At 35.6% G+C, this 18,816-nt stretch overlaps 1 protein-coding gene across 1 annotated transcript in view; it reads right to left on the bottom strand.

Moving 5' to 3' along the window:
- Window positions 1-12,126, bottom strand: part of LOC148068118 (transmembrane protein 163a-like) — a 36,526-nt gene extending 24,400 nt beyond the window's left edge. The window contains exons 1-2 of the mRNA XM_087803901.1: window positions 11,718-12,126; window positions 5,541-5,660 (exon numbers count right to left, since the gene is read on the bottom strand). Coding sequence (XP_087660027.1) covers window positions 5,541-5,660; window positions 11,718-11,907 — 310 coding nt within the window. The 5' untranslated portion in view covers window positions 11,908-12,126. The remainder of the gene's footprint in view (window positions 1-5,540; window positions 5,661-11,717) is intronic.
- Between the last annotated feature and the right edge of the window lie 6,690 nt (window positions 12,127-18,816).

Here is an 18,816-nt window from a genome sequence, read left to right as displayed (position 1 = left end):
TTGCTTTTGTGTTTTAGATAAAGTTATTTTTACTCAAATGTGTGTTGACCACTATGTGTGTTGTGTTGTTGCTTTTGTGTTCTAGATATAGTAACTTTTACATACTTAATAATAATAATAATAATAATAATCTTGTGTGTTGACCATCGTGTGTTGTTGCTTTTTGTGTTTTAGATAAAGTTACTTTTACATGCTTGTGTGTTGACCATCATGTGTCTTTGCTATTGTGTTTCAAGATTGTATTACTAGATTTGTGTGTGTAGTTTCTACAACAACATTGCTTGTAACGTTTAAAACAATAAACCATAATTTAGAGAATTTTTTACTTTCCTTTTGCATTTTTTTATTCCATTTTTAGATACATACGTATTAATGCTTGTGTCGAGATACTTATGATTGTAGCATGTTTTATTATTATGGTTAAATACATAGATATATCATCAACTTGAACAACACAATACTTTAAAAATAATAAAAAGCAAAAAGACAGGATCTGAGATACTGCAAAGTTTTGAGGATATATTTTTGTCCATCTGAATTGTTCACATGTTTATTTCCCTCTGTGGTTTGTCTTTTTATGCGTCTGTGTTGAAGCATCTGGTGTTTAAAAATGGAGCATAAAAAAAAAAAAAAAGCTTCACAGAGTGTGATTAGCGGAGGAAACGTGTGGCGTGACAGTCGCGACAGGCAGAAATTAGCTTAACCATGTGATTTACACCCCGAGTCGCGATTACAGCTGAGTCAAGGGTCTCGGCGAACACCCTGCAATAAAGACGCTCGATACACAGCGACCAAAAAAAAGCAGCTTTTAAACAAGAACAAATGCAGCAAAGAAGCCTGTTCTCGTCAACAATACATCTCAATGTTATACTAACTCTCGCACAGACCAATTTGTTCTGATTCTATAATTGCCCCGCAAGTGGACCCGTGTTGGGTACAGTTTCAGGACGTGCCGGTGGTGTCCAGACCCGCATATTGGCCACACAATGCAGATACCAGTCGACCTATTAACCCCTGAACATTCCAGCAACTGTGTCCTCATTGTGATGCAGCTTTATGTGTCATCTGTTGCTACTTAATGCGTGCTGAGCATTGAGGAATTTAAACTATGTCAGGAGTAAAAAAAAAAAAAGAAAAAGCTGACTGTTGTGAATCGATACGGCGACAGTACGACTTTAAAACACGAAGGAAAACCTGCAATTGTTCTTTGGTACCGTGCAATAAATCAGATTTACTCGAAAAGTCACAAGCTCACATTGTGCGTTGTATGTAAGTATTTCCTTGTTTGTCATCACATTTACGGGTACGTTTGAAATCATCAACATAGAGTCGATAAAGGTAGAGAATTTAAAATAGATGTTGTTGGAATCTCTGATTGAATAACAACAAAAAATGTGTTTAAATTCTTAGCTCGTAGTCTTAGCCTGGACTTAGCTTTAGAAACAAAAAAAAGACACGATAAAAATGTTCTTAAGCAGAAGTTGTTTTGGTTTTTTCGATCATAAGTATGTCAATAAAATGGAAATTTACAGAATGTACATTATAATCTTTAGAAAATAAAAGATAAAAAGTACTAAAAGATAGTAATGTAACTCTCATTTTCCCGCTCAGGCTGCAGCTAGCATTCTTGTTAACCAGCTAAGCTAGCAAGTTTTTTATTCACTTTAAAACTCTAGAATGTGTTACGGGATGGTATGTAAAACTAAAATTTAAGAATTAATATTAATTACATTTTAATAAATACAGAAAAGTATCAAAGGCATGATTTCTTATCAATAATAATACTATTCTGAGTGACAACGCTAGTTGCTAATCCCCGTTAAATTTTTCTGGACATGAAGAATTGTGAAGATACACAACTTATTCCAGACAGAGAGGAGGCAGAACACAGTGTTTGGACCTCTAAGTGTTACACAGTGAACTGAGAAACTGTGTTACTGCAGCTTTTATTTCATAAATAGTCAGCAGTTTCCGCAGCATGCTAACATCTCCACTAAATATTATTTATTTATTTTGTGCTTGGATCTAGTTACTTCTGCATAAGTGTGTGTTGACCGGGATGTGTGTTGCGTTACTGCTTTTGTGTTGTAAATATAGTGAAATATTAGTTTGTTTTTTAGATAAAGTTATTTTTACTCAAATGTGTGTTGACCACTATGTGTGTTGTGTTGTTGCTTTTGTGTTTTAAATATAGTTACTTCTGCGTGCTTGTGTTTTGACGACCAGTTGTGTCGTTCCTTATGTGTTATTTATTACAGCATGTGTGTGTGTGTGTGTTGACCACCAAGTGTGTTTTTGCTTACGTGTTTAGAGATGAATTCATTTCTGCATAAATGTGTGTTGACCTTGATATGTGTTGTTGCCCTTGTGTTCCTATATTTTACAGTTATATGTTTATTTATGAGTGTGTGTGTGTGTGTATCTGTGTGTGCGTGTTGACCACTATATGTGTTGATGCTATCATGTTTCTAAAAAGAAGTAATATCTTAATTACCTTATTATTTTCAACTTCACAAAACTTGTTTTTCTCAGCATATAAAATTATGTTTTTTTCAAAAAAAATCTTTGTTTTATGCTATATGTATTATTACTAAATGACTATACTATCATCAAATCAAAACAACACAATACTTCTGATCAAAAATTTAAAAAAAGTTTTTTTAGGTATTTTCAGGTAGTTCATCTTATTTTTATGTGTATTTTTTGCTTCATATATTGTGTTTTCATATGTTGTGTATTATATGTATTATTTGTCTTCAGCAAAACGTGATTTTATCATTTGTGGTATCAAAAAGTCTCTAATATATTGTCTTACACTAAACTTTAAACTATATCGCTGCCATGTGTCGCTATGATGACCGAAGGTTCGTCTCTTGAGTTCTTAATAAAAAATGGACCCACACATCCCAAAGTCACCTGAAAGGACAAACAGAGGGAAAACCAGCTGACGAGACGGAAAGTAAAAGTAGGTGAGAGAGGAAGTAGCTGCGACAGAAGGAGGATGATGGCGTTCTACAATACACTGCATCCCTTCTGCTACCTGTCCACTCTCATCCCCTTCTCTCCCCTGATGCCGTCGAAGCTCTTCATCTGTCCTGCAACTCCATCAGCCTCTCATCTTCTCCCTGCGTCGCTATGGCAACTGTCCATCTTAACGCAGTCCTCAACAACTATATGAGAAACTCTATTGATCAGTTATGACGAAAAAAAAAACACAAAATTGTTTCGAGAAGAGACGACAAGGGGAGGCAGAAAGTAGAGGCTTCACGATACCGTGTAGTTATCTTAAAAAGCCCAGTTGGTGGCGCTCTTGAAATGAGGTTGCAGTATTTAACAGAGATGCCTCGTCAACCCATCGGTAGTCAAAGAGTAAAATGAACCTTTAAATGTTTTATTTTAAATGTTAAATATTAGATTTCATGTAAAAGTAAAACAAAAAATTAAATTAAATTAAATTAAATTAAATTAAATTAAATTAAATTAAATTAAATTAAATTAAATTAAATTAAATACTTACAATATTAACGTTTTTATGTATTTATTAAAATACATTTATTGTGTACTAACCAGTAAAGTGAAGCACATAGACCTCAATACTTAAGTTTTCCATAAATAAACCAGCCTTAGATGCAAAATAATCTTGTTTATCTCAAGATTAAAATTCATGTTTGGTCATAATCTCCACTTCAGAAAGATGAAGGTCATATCAAAGTCATGCTAAAGACGTAGGCAGAAGTACTAGCTATGGATGTCAATCTTGGCTACGTATATGGAGGTGTTAAAATCCAAGTTTGTAGGAACACAAGTGGGTGTTCGGATCAATAGCGCAGTCGACAGATGGCGTTGAATTGCAAATGAGCGGCGGGACGCGTCAACTTGGCAAGAAGACCAGACGAAAACCTTCTAAAATTGAAACTTTGAAACAAATCTGTGACAGCAAAAGAAAGAGCTTGTTGTCGACATAGAAAGAAACAAGTGTTGCCTTATTTCAGTTGTTCGATAATGTAAGTGAGCGAGTCATTTTGTCACAGCGCCTCAAACATTCAATTCGTGACGCCAAAGATATTAAATAAGTAACAGAAAGTATATTGTTGTGTTGCTCCACTTCTGCTACTTCCGTGTGAAGAATTCTTACACCTTGAGCGACTCCGGGGACGTTCTTTAAAGCTCTTTGTTGCCATGAATGGCCATAAAGACGTGCGATCGCTTCGTAACGCTTCCACAAAAGAGTCGGAACTAACAGATGTTAACGACGGTCATTTGACAAAGAGTCCACGGTCGTGGCTGACGAATCCATTTCTACCGTTTGTTACTGAACCAACAGGTGGACGTGTTCTAGTCACGATATATAAGACTAGCAGAAAAACCTGGTGATAACCCGGTATGTTAAAAAATGAATTTGAAAAAAAAAAAAAAATTGGCATAAGGAGCTGAATTCTGTAATTCTCCCTATATTGGAGTGTAATACATATGGTTTAAATGTAATCAAAATTGGATGTATTTGAATTTTCATGGGGGTCTTTTGTTCTGCCCCCCATTACTGCCCCCTTCCCCTGATCTAGTTGTCCTTCCCCCATAAAACCAGCCAGTAGTGTGTATTATTTCTCAAGCATTTAGTAATCTATATATTTGATCCTTTAGGAAAATACAATATGAATTGTGTAGTTCTTGAGAGGCAGACGTTTTTGACCTAAATCTGACTTTTATTTATCAACTTCTCGGCTTCCAAACCTCAGGTCAGTCTGTAGACCATATCTGACGTTCCAAAGTGTCTTAAATAATCTACTTTATTAAGTGTCGGACTAACATTTTTCTAGGATTTAACACATTTGTGCCATTTTTTTCCCATTACACTTTAAAACAACACAATAAAAAAGTGTTTATGAAGAGCTTTTCTTAGAATATGACGGATAACTTTTTTTTTTTTTTGCATGGAAAACTTCAGCACTGAAAGGACAGATTAGGTACTTTTTACACAATACAACCATATGTATTACACGCTAAGAAAGGTCGATTTTCAGAATTTTAGCTACTTTTACTAATGGTTAGGGGGGCGAGAAGGGGGGCAGACGACCCCCCCCTAGGGATTTTCCAACATATTCCATTTTATTCAAATTAAAAATATTTAATACAAATTAAATAATGGACAACTAGTTAACAAAAAATGTGATTCAAAGTCAGGAGAGTTCATATTAGCTGCCGTTAAATAATAAACAATGAGGCAACAAAAAAGAAACACAAAAAATAACATAATAAGAGGGTTATTATATGAAGAACTTATTTTATGAGCAGGAAAATGTTCGGCTACTCCTTCGACCCTATTCTACAGCTTGTAAAATGGAATTTGTTTGAAAACATTTAATATGGAACCGACAAAACAACATCTTTTGAGAAGTATTTATGTCATGTACGTTCTGAACAAAAACGACAGCGTAGGAAAAGTACCAGATGAAACGAAACTGCCTCATCAAAGTGACAGATACATTCATGGTGAAAAGTAACAGGAGACAAGTGTCAGGAGGTTGAAGAAGATTTCTTACTGAAAGCTGCCACTGCCAGGATGAGAGTCACCACGATGGAGAGCCAGGAGACCCACAGTGCCTTCTTCCTGTAGTTCTGAGCCTCCTGGGGCTTCAGTCGCATGCTGCTCTCCAGGAGACCTGGCACACAAAATCACACTTATAGCCTTTTATTGTTCAATCATTTCTTCTTGAGTGTTACCTAAGACAGGCTTTTAGTTTTAGGGTCAGGGTCAGGGTCAGGGTCAGGGTCAGGGTCAGGGTTAGGGTAAGGGTAAGGGTAAGGGTAAGGGTAAGGGTAAGGGTTATGGTCAACTGGCCCTTTAACTGTATTTTTGTGGCCATCATGAGGTCAAATATCCTGTAGAAACTAACCATTTATTTTATATTTATTTGTATGATTCTTTACTACTCCCTTAATCTTACTATAGGGTTTTTATTTAAGGACTTTTGTCCTTCGCTTTTGTGAGCATTTATCGCCTCTAAACAGTTAATGTTTCAGGAGGAAAAAAAATTCCTTTGTTATGAAATTTAAGTTATAAAAAGATATAAAAAGTAAATATAAAGTAGTAATATAAAATAATAATTTCAGCATATTAAGCTTTAGCCATCTGGTCACAGAAGACACTGAGTCCGGTTCTGCTCAAGGTTTCTGCCTGTTAAAAGGAAGTTTTTCCTCAACACTGTGGCTCATTGTGATCTGCTGGGATCTTTTTTTTTAACTGTTAAGTGTCATGAGATTAAACTGTTCTTGACACTTAAAAAAAAAGTTAAATTAAAGCAATACTTTGCCGTCTTCTTTAGTTCATTATTCCACCACTAGTTCAGTTACATTTTTTGCACGGGATTCAAAAATACATTGGGAAAATATTCTCAACCCAAATAAACGTTACTACAGCTAATGACAGGAAAATCCATGATATTTTTGTTTTATGTTCCCTATTAATTCTTGCACCCCAAGTTTTGCTGAGTTACCAGACGAGTTCGACGGCCCCTCATAACAAACACTGTATAAAATGTGGCCCCTGAGGAAATTGAATTGCCTACCACTGATGTAACTGATCTTTAATTCTCTTCAGTGAGAAAATACTAATATTATAAAGTTCTTCTTGGTCAGCATTTCAATTCAACTTTGATTTTCTCAAGTTTTATGTAGTTCTTTGGAGATATAGTCGCAGTAAAACTGCGTAAGAAAACCTCCAAGCGTCTGGACCGAGCCGCCCAGGTGTCGGCGACACAACATCCTGTCTTCGGAGGAGTTTGAAGGCTCTCGACCCGTCCTGAAACATGATCCTGCCTCTGCAGAGTCATGCATCATTCATCAGCCTCAACTTTAACATCCAACGCGCCTTTAAACTGTATCACTTGGAATTCTAGACACAAATCTGGCCCCCGGGAACTTCTCGCTCTCGCACAGACTTTCCTTCAAAATAATTCATCCTTGTATTGGTCCAAGTTTTGTGTTTGGGAATTGAGAGAAGAAAGATGGAGGGGTCCGGGTCGGATCATTTAATATTTAACAAGTGCAATTACCAGAATGAATGAGGCCCACACTTACAAAAAAGAATAATCACCAGTGAGTCTCCGATTAGTCACAACCATAATCAGCACTGCAGGATTTCTTCTTGACTTTTTTTTTGTTCAAATCACGACACAAACGTCCCTTTTTAAGATCTTACTCAACAGCGTATTTGTCATCGTGACTCGACACTTTGGTGAAAAGAAATCTTCATCACACGCCGACGTTTGAAAATCAAGCGTCTGGAAAATAGTCCCGGGTCTCTCCGGTGTCTTTTTTTTTATTTCCTCCGGCTTATTTTGACATTCCATTCTTCGATTTTTAGATTAGTTTTGAAAAGGTCATTTGACTCTATGACGCTTTTTGGATTCATCAAAAGTCACAGCCCAAAATGAATTTGTCACACAACTGTTAAAAAACCTCAGGGTTTGTTTTTAATAACAGTTTTTATGGGAGGAAAAAGCAACAAAAAAAAGTTTGCTGGGAATGCCAAGAAGTTTGGAAATACTAAAACATAGTTTAAGAAATAAATTGGGCCTAAAACTGAACCTTGTGAACCAAAAGAAAAGGTAAAATTAAAAAATAAATAACTTTGTGTTTTCTGATTGATTATTTTCTAATATAAATTCATTCTTATAATCAATAACTTGGTTAAAAATCCAAGAGTGGTCGAGCTAACAACTTACCAACTTTAAAATAATGTGCAAAGTTTAGTGAACCAGTCTGAAGCATTTTAATTGTTTCATGTTAGGATTAAGATTTAAATGGCCTTTAGAGGCATTAAGGAGCTTTGGAAACAGTATATCTGATTAATTCCTTTTAATACTTGACATTTGAAACCTTGTTTATAATCTCTTGCCTTCTATTATTATTTATTATTATTGTGTTATTCAAAAAACATTAAAAAGGACTTCTTATTTATTATTTTTATTTAATAATTATATTTTCCCAAATGTCAAAAACCAAAACAATTATCAAAATTAATGTGAAACTTAGTGAATATTTAACTTTTCTAGACATTGTTTTGAACTAATCTGGCATCATAATTTTAATTATTAAATATTTATTATTATGCATTATTTTTAAATATGACAATTTTATTGAACTTTGTATAACTTGTTTGCTTCAATAAATGAGTGAGTGAAAGAGGAAATATTTATTTAATTTTATATTTTTGATCAATTTCATGGCGTCACTGCTGAAAACACACTATGTTTATTTTTATTTTAAGGTTTTTTAAACTGAATCACAAAAACTACAGTTTAGATATTACATTATATTATAATGTAACTTTATCTCAAAGTCCTAACAACATCTGAGAAAAGGTGATATTTTAATTGTTGATCCATGTTTTTAAGTATATCATTAGCTTATTTCCATTTTTTCATCTTCTTTTTTATTTAGTTTAAAATAGGACTGTTGCTACCCAAACAATAACTTAAATAACTCCATCTTCATCAAGAGATTTTTTTATTTCCTAAGTGTTGGATTCATCATGTATCCTGAAGTAGAGACTCGTTTCGTTCCATAAAAGCTTTAGTCTTATAGTTCACAGATGTTTTGTTCTATATCCACATCTACATCTACATCCACTGTACATCTACATCTATATATCTACATCAACAGTATATATCTATATATCTACATCTATATATTTACATATTTATATCTAAATCTATATATCTACATCTACAGTATATACTGTATCTATATATCTACATCTATATCTATATATGTACATATTTATATCTAAATCTATATATCTACATCTATATATATAAATATGAATCTATATATCTACAGTATATATTTACATACAAATCTTTATATCTACATCTAAATCTATATATCTTTATATCTATATATCTATATATCTGTATATCTATATATATCTCTATCTATCTATCTATCTATCTATCTATCTATCTATCTATCTATCTATCTATCTATCTATCTATCTATCTATCTATCTATCTATCTATCTATCTATCTATCTATCTATCTATCTATCTATCTATCTATCTATCTATCTATCTATCTATCTATCTATCTATCTATCTATCTATCTATCTATCTATCTATCTATCTATCTATCTATCTATCTATCTATCTATCTATCTATCTATCTATCTATCTATCTATCTATCTATCTATCTATCTATCTATCTATCTATCTATCTATCTATCTATCTATCTATCTATCTATCTATCTATCTATCTATCTATCTATCTATCTATCTATCTATCTATCTATCTATCTATCTATCTATCTATCTATCTATCTATCTATCTATCTATCTATCTATCTATCTATCTATCTATCTATCTATCTATCTATCTATCTATCTATCTATCTATCTATCTATCTATCTATCTATCTATCGATCTATATATCTATCTATCTATCTATCTATATATATATATATATATATATATATATACTGTATATAGATGTAGATGTAGATGTAGATATATAGATATACTGTATATATATCTACATCTATACATCTATATATCTACATCTATATATCTGCATCTACACCTATATCTATATATCTATATATCAACATCTACTATATATAACTATATATCTATATCTCTATATATCTATATGTCTATACATATACATCTTTATATTTATATATCTACATCTACATCTATATATCTATATATCTATATATCTATATATCTATATATCTATATATCTACATCTATGTATCTACATCTACATCTAAATCTATATATGTACATCTATATATATCTATATCTATATATATCTATATCTATATCTGTTTCTATACCTGTATCTACACTACAAGTCAATAGCACCTAATCACAAACATGGATCAGTTTAGATCCATGGATGCTTTAATATACATATCAAAGAGAAACAACCTGAAATCATGCCACCAATCTATGGCACACATTACGTCACATGTATGAATAAACCATTTCACGGAGGAATCGTCTTTGGAAGACTTTCAGTGAACTCAACGAGCACGAGGACTCATGTTGGCTGAATGGATTAGACGTGCTTTGAAACAAAGGAAGAGAATCACAGAGCCAGTACATATCAAACAAATCATGCTGATCTGCGAGTGTTTTGGTTTCACAACAGACAAAGACGAGAGCAGCGCTGCCTTCTAGCTTTTGCTCTCAACATATAGGAAGTGAAACAGCAAACGCCTGAGCTCACATGATCCATATGGAGTCACACATGTGCCGGCATCATCTACTGCCAGAGCTCAGAGGAACTACTTTCAATCTTGAGTTTATTTTCTTTACAAAACATTGTCGGTACCACAGGCACAGAATACTCGTGACAAAAACAGGTAATGAATTAAAACATAAAATAAATCAAGAGAGATGAATTGCAACATGAGTATTAAGTTTTAAATATAGTAATAGATGAACATTTTAGTGATTTTAAACTACGCAAAAATATAAATAGATAAAGGGAGGTAGGAAGAAGGACAAGATAGACTAAGGTAGAGAAGAAAAAAAACTTTTCTAAATATAAATAATTTAGTTTTTGATTGAAACATATGGAGAGAAAAAAGACTGGACCAGCAAAACGTAACATTTAGTAAGAAATATCATCATTATTATTGTTGTTATTTTATTATTATTGTTGCTGCTATTTTATAATTACTAGTAGAAGTAGTAGTAGGATTAGTAGTAATCCTCAGTGTTTTTTAAATGACTGAAGTAGAGAATTGTTTTAAGTTACCAGGAAGACCATTTATCTGTTTTTGTAAAACAAACGCACATGTTGTGTGTGGCTACCGCGCAACGAAGGTTCCATGACATAATGAATCTTCTTTAAATGCTCGATATTGTACATGTGGGATGCTCTAGAAAAGAAAATACATAAATAAAACATACAAATGTGTTTAAAGATGTTCATTTCAAGACAAGTTATCAAGTGAGGCAAATCGATTTAGTGTTTTATCTCATTATTAAAAAGTTTTTTTTTTATTTATTCTGATTTTAAGTGATTAAAATATTTAGTTGTCTTGCCCAAAATCGACACGTGTGGCCCTTTGACTGTATTAATGTGGCCCTAGCAATTAAATCCTTGACTTAAAAAAGGCATTTGAAAATGCTTTTTAAATGTCTTATAAATTAAGTTAATAGAAATCATTAAGTTATTTAAATAAAATAAAAATATATACTATTGATTAGCTTGGTTATCATATTGAAAAATATTTAAAAGCACATTTTATTTCATATTAAGCTTCTTTTCTTTGTCAAAATGTTAGTTTTCAGCCCCCGAAAACTGTCTAGGTATAAAATACATGGCCCCTGATTTACACTATACATTAATCCTAAATAAATATATATTGAACTCGGACGTATAAAAAGTATAAAAATACGTAAGAATAGGAAATTCAAACTTTGTATAAAAAGAGTAAAGTTTGTTACTAACATAAATAATTTTGTAAATATTTAAAAAAAATATATAAAACGATTTCATCTCAGACCTTTACTGTAGGTTGTCGAGACACCAGGTAACTTGTGTAATAATAAATCCCGCTGATGTAGAACTCACATTAATAATTCAACCCATAGAAGACTAAAAATAAATCACGTGTAGAAAAAAAATAAAATAGGTCCCCCCCTCCCCTCACCCGCAGAAATGTAAACAGGTAAGTTGTTAGTCAAAGATGGAGAGTCACCTTCTCCTTCCACGTTCTCCGTCATCTTCATCTCGTGGCCATTGTGGAGACCCTCGGGCTGACTCGGGCTCTTCCCCGGGTGATGGTAGTTGTTGGTGCCGCCGTCCTGGGCGCACTGGCCGTTCCGCATGAGGGCGGCCGTGTACGGATCCACCACCACCGTGGTCTCCTGGCTGTCCGGGTCCGTCATGGCAGAAAAAGAAGTTGAGAGGCAGAGCAGGAGGAGGAGGAGGTGGTCAGTGGACAGGGTCTGGACCGGCCATGAAGAGACGCCCGTATATAGGAGCGTCTGGTGTTGCGCAAGAGAGGAGGGGGTTAAAGATGCGAGGAGATCAGAGTCGCTTCCATCAGCTGTCTTCTCCTCGTCTGGGGATCAATTTAAAGAATGTTTTGAGGAGGAATGGTGGGATCTGACTGGAGGAGAAGTTAGTGGGATGAAGCTCCAGGTCTGACTGAGCTCCGCATCCTCCTCCTTCTCCTGCCTCTCGCCCCTTCCCTCTCTCCTTTTTCTGATCCGACTGGCATCAACCTCTCCTGAGAAATACTCGCTTGAGTAAACTTTAGGAGGTCTGGGAAGGGCAGTGGAAAGTTTTGGGATCACCCCCCACACCACCACCGCCACACACACCCCACAAAAACTATTCCTGTTGAGTTTGTACCAAATATTGATGACTATAAATCTAAAAAGATATACACACACATTATTTTTTCCTTTAATTGTTAAAATATATTATTTTATCTGGACAACAATTTTAAACGGAGCAATTGTGTAGTCTTTTTCTACTTTTCCTACGACAGTGTATGCGTAACTGTGCACACGGGGCTGCAATAACTGAGACTTTGCACAGATATATGAGGGAATTTTCACCATATTTTTCAGAGTATGTCATATGTCAGCACAAACTAAAGGGTAAATGTTTCCGAAGATGAAAAACTATTTTATTATACAATTAAAGGCAATTTAGTTAAAAGAAAAAGTAACTTAAATTAAATTTAAATATAAAAGATGAATTTGGGGGCTCACTAATGGTGAAACCCCAAATAAATATATTGCATAAAAGTGCAGAAAAAAATGATATCTGTTTAATTCAAATCTAATTTTCTTTTCTTTTTTAGTATTAGTATTATTAGTAGGATAGTGTGTTTGTCTCGGTGTTATCTTGACTTTTTAATATCTTTTATTAGGTATTGTTTAAGCGCTTTGTGACCCTTGTCTAGAAAAGCACTCAAGTATTACTTACTTACTTACTTAGTATCGGTGTTGTTAATATTGTTATTGAATTGCACTTGTTGTTATTATTATTGATATCAATATTATTAATCGTCTTTTTATTATTTAATGTAAAATTTACCAAATTACAAATCCCAAAAAAATAAAACAATTTTAGTAGCAGATATAGACTTTTACTTGTACAGTACATGGGCCAGTACTGGGGCCAGACATAAAAATAATAGTTAACAATTTCTACTTCACTATTGACTAGAATGACTAGTACTGTCTGAAATTTGTTTTTGCTTTTTAAAGTTTACTCAAAAATAAACCAGGAAATGAGTGAAACTCTGCTTGATCTAATCTTACTACTTAATGCTGACTAAACTGGTCCCTTTTCAATGCATGTCAATAGTACGACTCTTGGTCTGTATTCATAGATCCTCATCGAGTAGTAATGTTAACTAAAGAGACACAAACCGGGGAAAATAATTCCTATAATGTCGACCAAAGAGTTTTGATGGGTTTAGTTGCTTAATGGATGGATGGATGGATGGATGGATGGATGGATGGATGGATGGATGGATGGATGGATGGATGGATGGATGGATGGATGGATGGATGGATGGATGGATGGATGGATGGATGGATGGATGGATGGATGGATGGATGGATGGATGGATGGATGGATGGATGGATGGATGGATGGATGGATGGATGGATGGATGGATGGATGGATGGATGGATGGATGTATAGATGGATGGATGGATGGATGGATGGATGGATGGATGGATGGATGCATGGATGGATGGATGGATGGATGGATGGATGGATGGATGGATGGATGGATGGATGGATGGATGGATGGATGGATGGATGGATGGATGGATGGGTGGATGGATGGATGGATGGATGGATGGATGGATGGATGGATGGATGGATGGATGGATGGATGGATGCATGGATGGATGGATGGATGGATGGATGGATGGATGGATGGATGGATGGATGGATGGATGGATGCATGGATGGATGGATGGATGGATGGATGGATGGATGGATGGATGGATGGATGGATGGATGGATGGATGGATGGATGGATGGATGGATGGATGGATGGATGGATGGATGGATGGATGGATGGATGGATGGATGCATGGATGGATGTATAGATGGATGGATGGATGGATGGATGTATAGATGGATGGATGGATGGATGGATGGATGGATGGATGGATGGATGGATGGATGGATGGATGGATGGATGGATGGATGGATGGATGTATAGATGGATGGATGCATGGATGGATGGATGGATGGATGTATAGATGGATGGATGGATGGATGGATGGATGGATGGATGGATGGATGGATGGATGGATGGATGGATGGATGGATGGATGGATGGATGGATGGATGGATGGATGGATGGATGGATGGATGGATGTATAGATGTATAGATGGATGGATAAAAATAAAGCAGAAGTGTAAGATTCCGTCACGTCGTGGAACCGTGACTACATTCATGTGACTTCATGGCCTCGATACATTTGTCTGAGTCATGACCACAGATTTTCTGCCCTTTATCTCGTGACTGGTTTACTCGAGCGTCTTTAAGAGGAACAGACAGTTCCTCGACTCCCTCGGTCAGATGATGTGTATTCCAACATCCAGTTGTCATCTGCTCGTCTTACTCAGAAGGTGCACCATGACTTGTCAAGTGTGGAGATGACAACAGTTGAACTTCGACTCAGAGTTCATGTTCTCAGAAGCTTCACTGGTAACAGAGAGTCAATTATAACATTATTTTTTCACAAGTAAAAGTCTATTTCTGCACTTTTATGAAATATATTATTTGGGGTAATGTCATTAATGAGCCCCCAAATTAATCTTTTATATTTAAATTTAAAGTTACTTTTTCTTTTAATTAATTTGCCTTTTAAGAGTTGTATACGTTTTATCTTGTGTTTTAATGGACAAAACTATGGAAGTAAATAAGTGTCATCAGAGTATTGAATTTAACTTTTAAAATATTTAAACTTTTATTTTATTTTTTATGATCATTTATGGAAGTAAATATAATATTGTTGAATTAATTTTTTTCCAAATATTGAAAGGTTGAATTAATTTCAATTATTTAATATTTGTTATATTTTCATTTCAATTATACAATAATTTTTTAATTCGTAGCCTTTTAAATTCAAGCGTTTGAAATTAAATATAACATTTTTTGAAGCATTTTAAATTCAACATAGAAAAAATACGAAGCCTTTTCATTTCATCATAACAGAGCCACCAGACAAAAGCAAACGAGTATCGAGTTACTGGACCATACTCGCATAAACGATCTGGTGCCGTCATCACTGCTGCATCAGTTTAGATACTTTCATGACAAAGAATCAACTTTGTTTTAACGTCTGGAGTTCAAACATTAAAGTTAAACTACATCTCACGATCCATCAGTAGATTCTCATGTCAAAGGATTGAAACAGAAACGATCGTTCGCTCTGAAGGTCTGATCCTTCACCAGAAGACACTTTGTTGAAGCCCCGCCCACAACCTCTGTTTAGCTCAGTGAGTTATTGACGTCATGTCTTTTGGAGTCGCGGGTTCGAAACCTGCTCTAGAACTTGACTGACGCTGGACTCACTGGTGACAGTTGCTGAGAGGAGACCATTGAACAAACTACTGTCCATCATGGATGATGACAGTCATCCTCTGAACACTGTCATCAGTGAGCAGAGAAGCAGAATGAGTGCACGAATGCTCCTACCATGATGCAACACTAATAGACTCAAGGACTCATTCATTCCTTGTGTTATTAAATTGTACAATTCTGAGTTTGGGGGCAGGAGTGGAGTGAAAGTATAATGTTAGTCTTTGTATCCTTTGTCATTGTTTTTTTTTTATCTGTTTTTTATCTTTATCTTTAGACTTAGATTGTATTATCTTGTTCTTTCTCTTTATTTCTCTTCGTTCTTGTTCTTATTTTATTTTTATTAATTTTTTATGAAAAATTGCTGTATTTACTTTGGCTAATTGGAAAAAAAACAATCACCTACAGTATAACTACGTTGACACGTGTAACTACGTTGACATGTAGAACTACATTGACGTGTATTACTACGTTGACATGAATAACTACGTTGAAATGTATAACTACTAACTACATTGACATGTATAACTACGTTGACGTGTATTGCTACGTTGACATGTATAACTACGTTGACGTGTATAAGTACGTTGACGTGTATAACTACGTTGACGTGTATAACTACGTTGACATGTATAACTACGTTGACATGTATAACTACGTTGACATGTATAACCACGTCGACATGTATAACTTTGTTGACGTGTATAACCACGTTGACGTGTATAACTTCGTTGACGTGTATAACTACGTTGACATGTTTAACTACGTTGACATGTATAACTTCGTTGACGTGTATAACTACGTTGACGTGTATAACTACGTTGACGTGTATAACTACGTTGACGTGTATAACTACGTTGACATGTATAACTACGTTGACATGTATAACTACATTGTTATGTATAACCACGTTGACATGTATAACTTCCTTGACATGTATAACTACGTTGACATGTATAACTACGTTGACATGTATAACTACGTTGACATGTGTAACTACGTTGACATGTGTAACTACGTTGACATGTATAACTACGTTGACATGTATAACTACGTTGACATGTGTAACTACGTTGACATGTGTAACTACGTTGACATGTGTTACTACGTTGACGTGTATAACTACGTTGACATGTTTAACTACGTTGACGTGTATAACTACGTCGACGTGTTTAACTACGTTGACGTGTATAACTATAGTTCATGTAGTTTCCACTAGTCTCCACTTTAGCTCGGTGCGAACAGATTGCTAAGCTAAACACCAGCTCATAGTGAGTCACTTTTGTCAAGTTGACATTTGATCTTATTTTCTCACTCGTCTTTATTCACTTTGGTTTGTTTCGGAGACAACTTGTCATTTTTTAAAAAAAGTCAAAAAACAGGACTTTTATGCTATTATATCACTTTGAACTATGTTAATGTGATGTTAATATTTTTAAAAGTGCCAGGTTTTGCCAAAATTAACTGATAAACGTGGACAAGTAAATTGAATGAAGCAATACTTATGTTTTCAGCTGAACTGCATTAAAAAAGTGTGAACCATGTGAGTCCGCAAAAGTTTCCGTTGACGTAGAGCATCCTCTTGATGTTAATCGTCTGGTTCCACCGATCGTAGGCGAGAAGCTGCTGATGGTGAAGAGATTGACATCATGAAGCAGCAGCAGAGTCGACTCTCACTCACAGACGAAGACATGGCTGCTCTGATCCTACTGCTGGTGACGTTCTTCTCCAACAACATCCTCGCTGAGATCCTCAGGAGAGAAGGAGACTTTCATCGCTTCATCCTGAACAAAACAGCTGATGACGTCTGCTTGATCTCAAGATGGATCGGAGAGGAGAAGGAACTTCTGTGGAACTCTTCACAGCCTCATGACTCCAGTCTGCAGAGAGAAGGTTCTCATAGAATAAACCCTCTGAACGTTTCTGACTCGGGTCAGTACCAAGAACAGTGCTGGACCCAGAACCACGTGACGCACGAGAAGAACTTCACTCTCCTGGTTTGTGGCAGACGAAAGATGAGACCTCAGTACTTGAACCCTTATGCTGGACAGACACTGGAGCTGAACTGTGACGGCGCGGGACCAAACCAGAGTGTCCAGTGGGCTTTACGTCAATATAACAGCAGAACAAGAAATTATGATTTAGCTTTAATCGATGATGAAACATCTTCAGTGAACAAACTACAGCAAGTGAAGAACAAACCATCTCTTCTGGTAACGTTTGGCGTACGTTCTGGTTGGTTCTATTATTACTGTCTGGAGAAGAACCATCAGAGATGTGAAGTACTGGGAGAGTTTAACGTTTATATTCAGCCAAATTACATTCACAGGTGGGTGGGAAAGAGTCTGGAGCTGAACTGCTCTGACTTCAATGGAAACAAACCACATGTGTGGAAGATTAATTCATTGATGAAAGATAAAAAGAGTCACAACTACACTCTGATGTTTCCTTCACTGACCTTGAACCACACAGGTGAATACCTCTGTGATTGCAGTGGTCAGTATGATAAATACTACCTGTATGTGTGTCCTGAGTCTGACCCGCCTGCTGATGTGTTCTTCACTGGAGGAGAGAACGTGACTCTAGGATGTGACTGGAAACAGCCTGGTTTGATCCTCTGGTTCATGAAGACAAACAGAACTGAAGGAAGAACATCAGCTGTATATCAAGGACAAGAAGACCGATTCTTTCGTTCAGACACGAGCCTGGTGATCACTAACATCTCTCTGGAACACAGCGGAGAGTTCTGGTGTGTGATCATGAAAGACTATCGTTGTGTGTTCACATCTAAGACCCTTGTAAAGTTCAGAGAGCCAGAGGTTGATCACCATCTAGTGAGGTCTGTGATGCTCAGTGTCGTGATCTTCATGATGTGTGTTGTTGTTGTTGTTGTTGTTGTTGTTGTTGTTGTTGTTGTTGTGGTCCGGAGGAGCAGGAGGAGAGATCAGCTCCCAGCACCTGTGGAGGAGGTGCAGATGTTGGAAGTGTCTCCAGCAGATGTTCAGCCAGAGACTCTCTGAGGCGTCAACATGGTCGAGTATTTGGATGAATCTTTCTTTGTTTGTAATCATTGTGACTCTTGTTTCCTCTTCAGTGTCAATAAAGTTTAACCTTTGACCTCCAATAAAAGACTCCAGTTTTTTTTTTATGTACTATAAATACATTGTCCTATATATAGATGAAAAGTCTCCTTGTTACAGTCACCGCAGCCCTGTGTGCTCAGTTACGCATA

This window comes from Callionymus lyra, chromosome 12 (assembly GCF_982586985.1).
Source record: "Callionymus lyra chromosome 12, fCalLyr1.hap1.1, whole genome shotgun sequence".
Classification (NCBI taxonomy): domain Eukaryota; kingdom Metazoa; phylum Chordata; class Actinopteri; order Syngnathiformes; family Callionymidae; genus Callionymus; species Callionymus lyra.
This window is presented reverse-complemented; position numbering and strand designations above follow the sequence as displayed.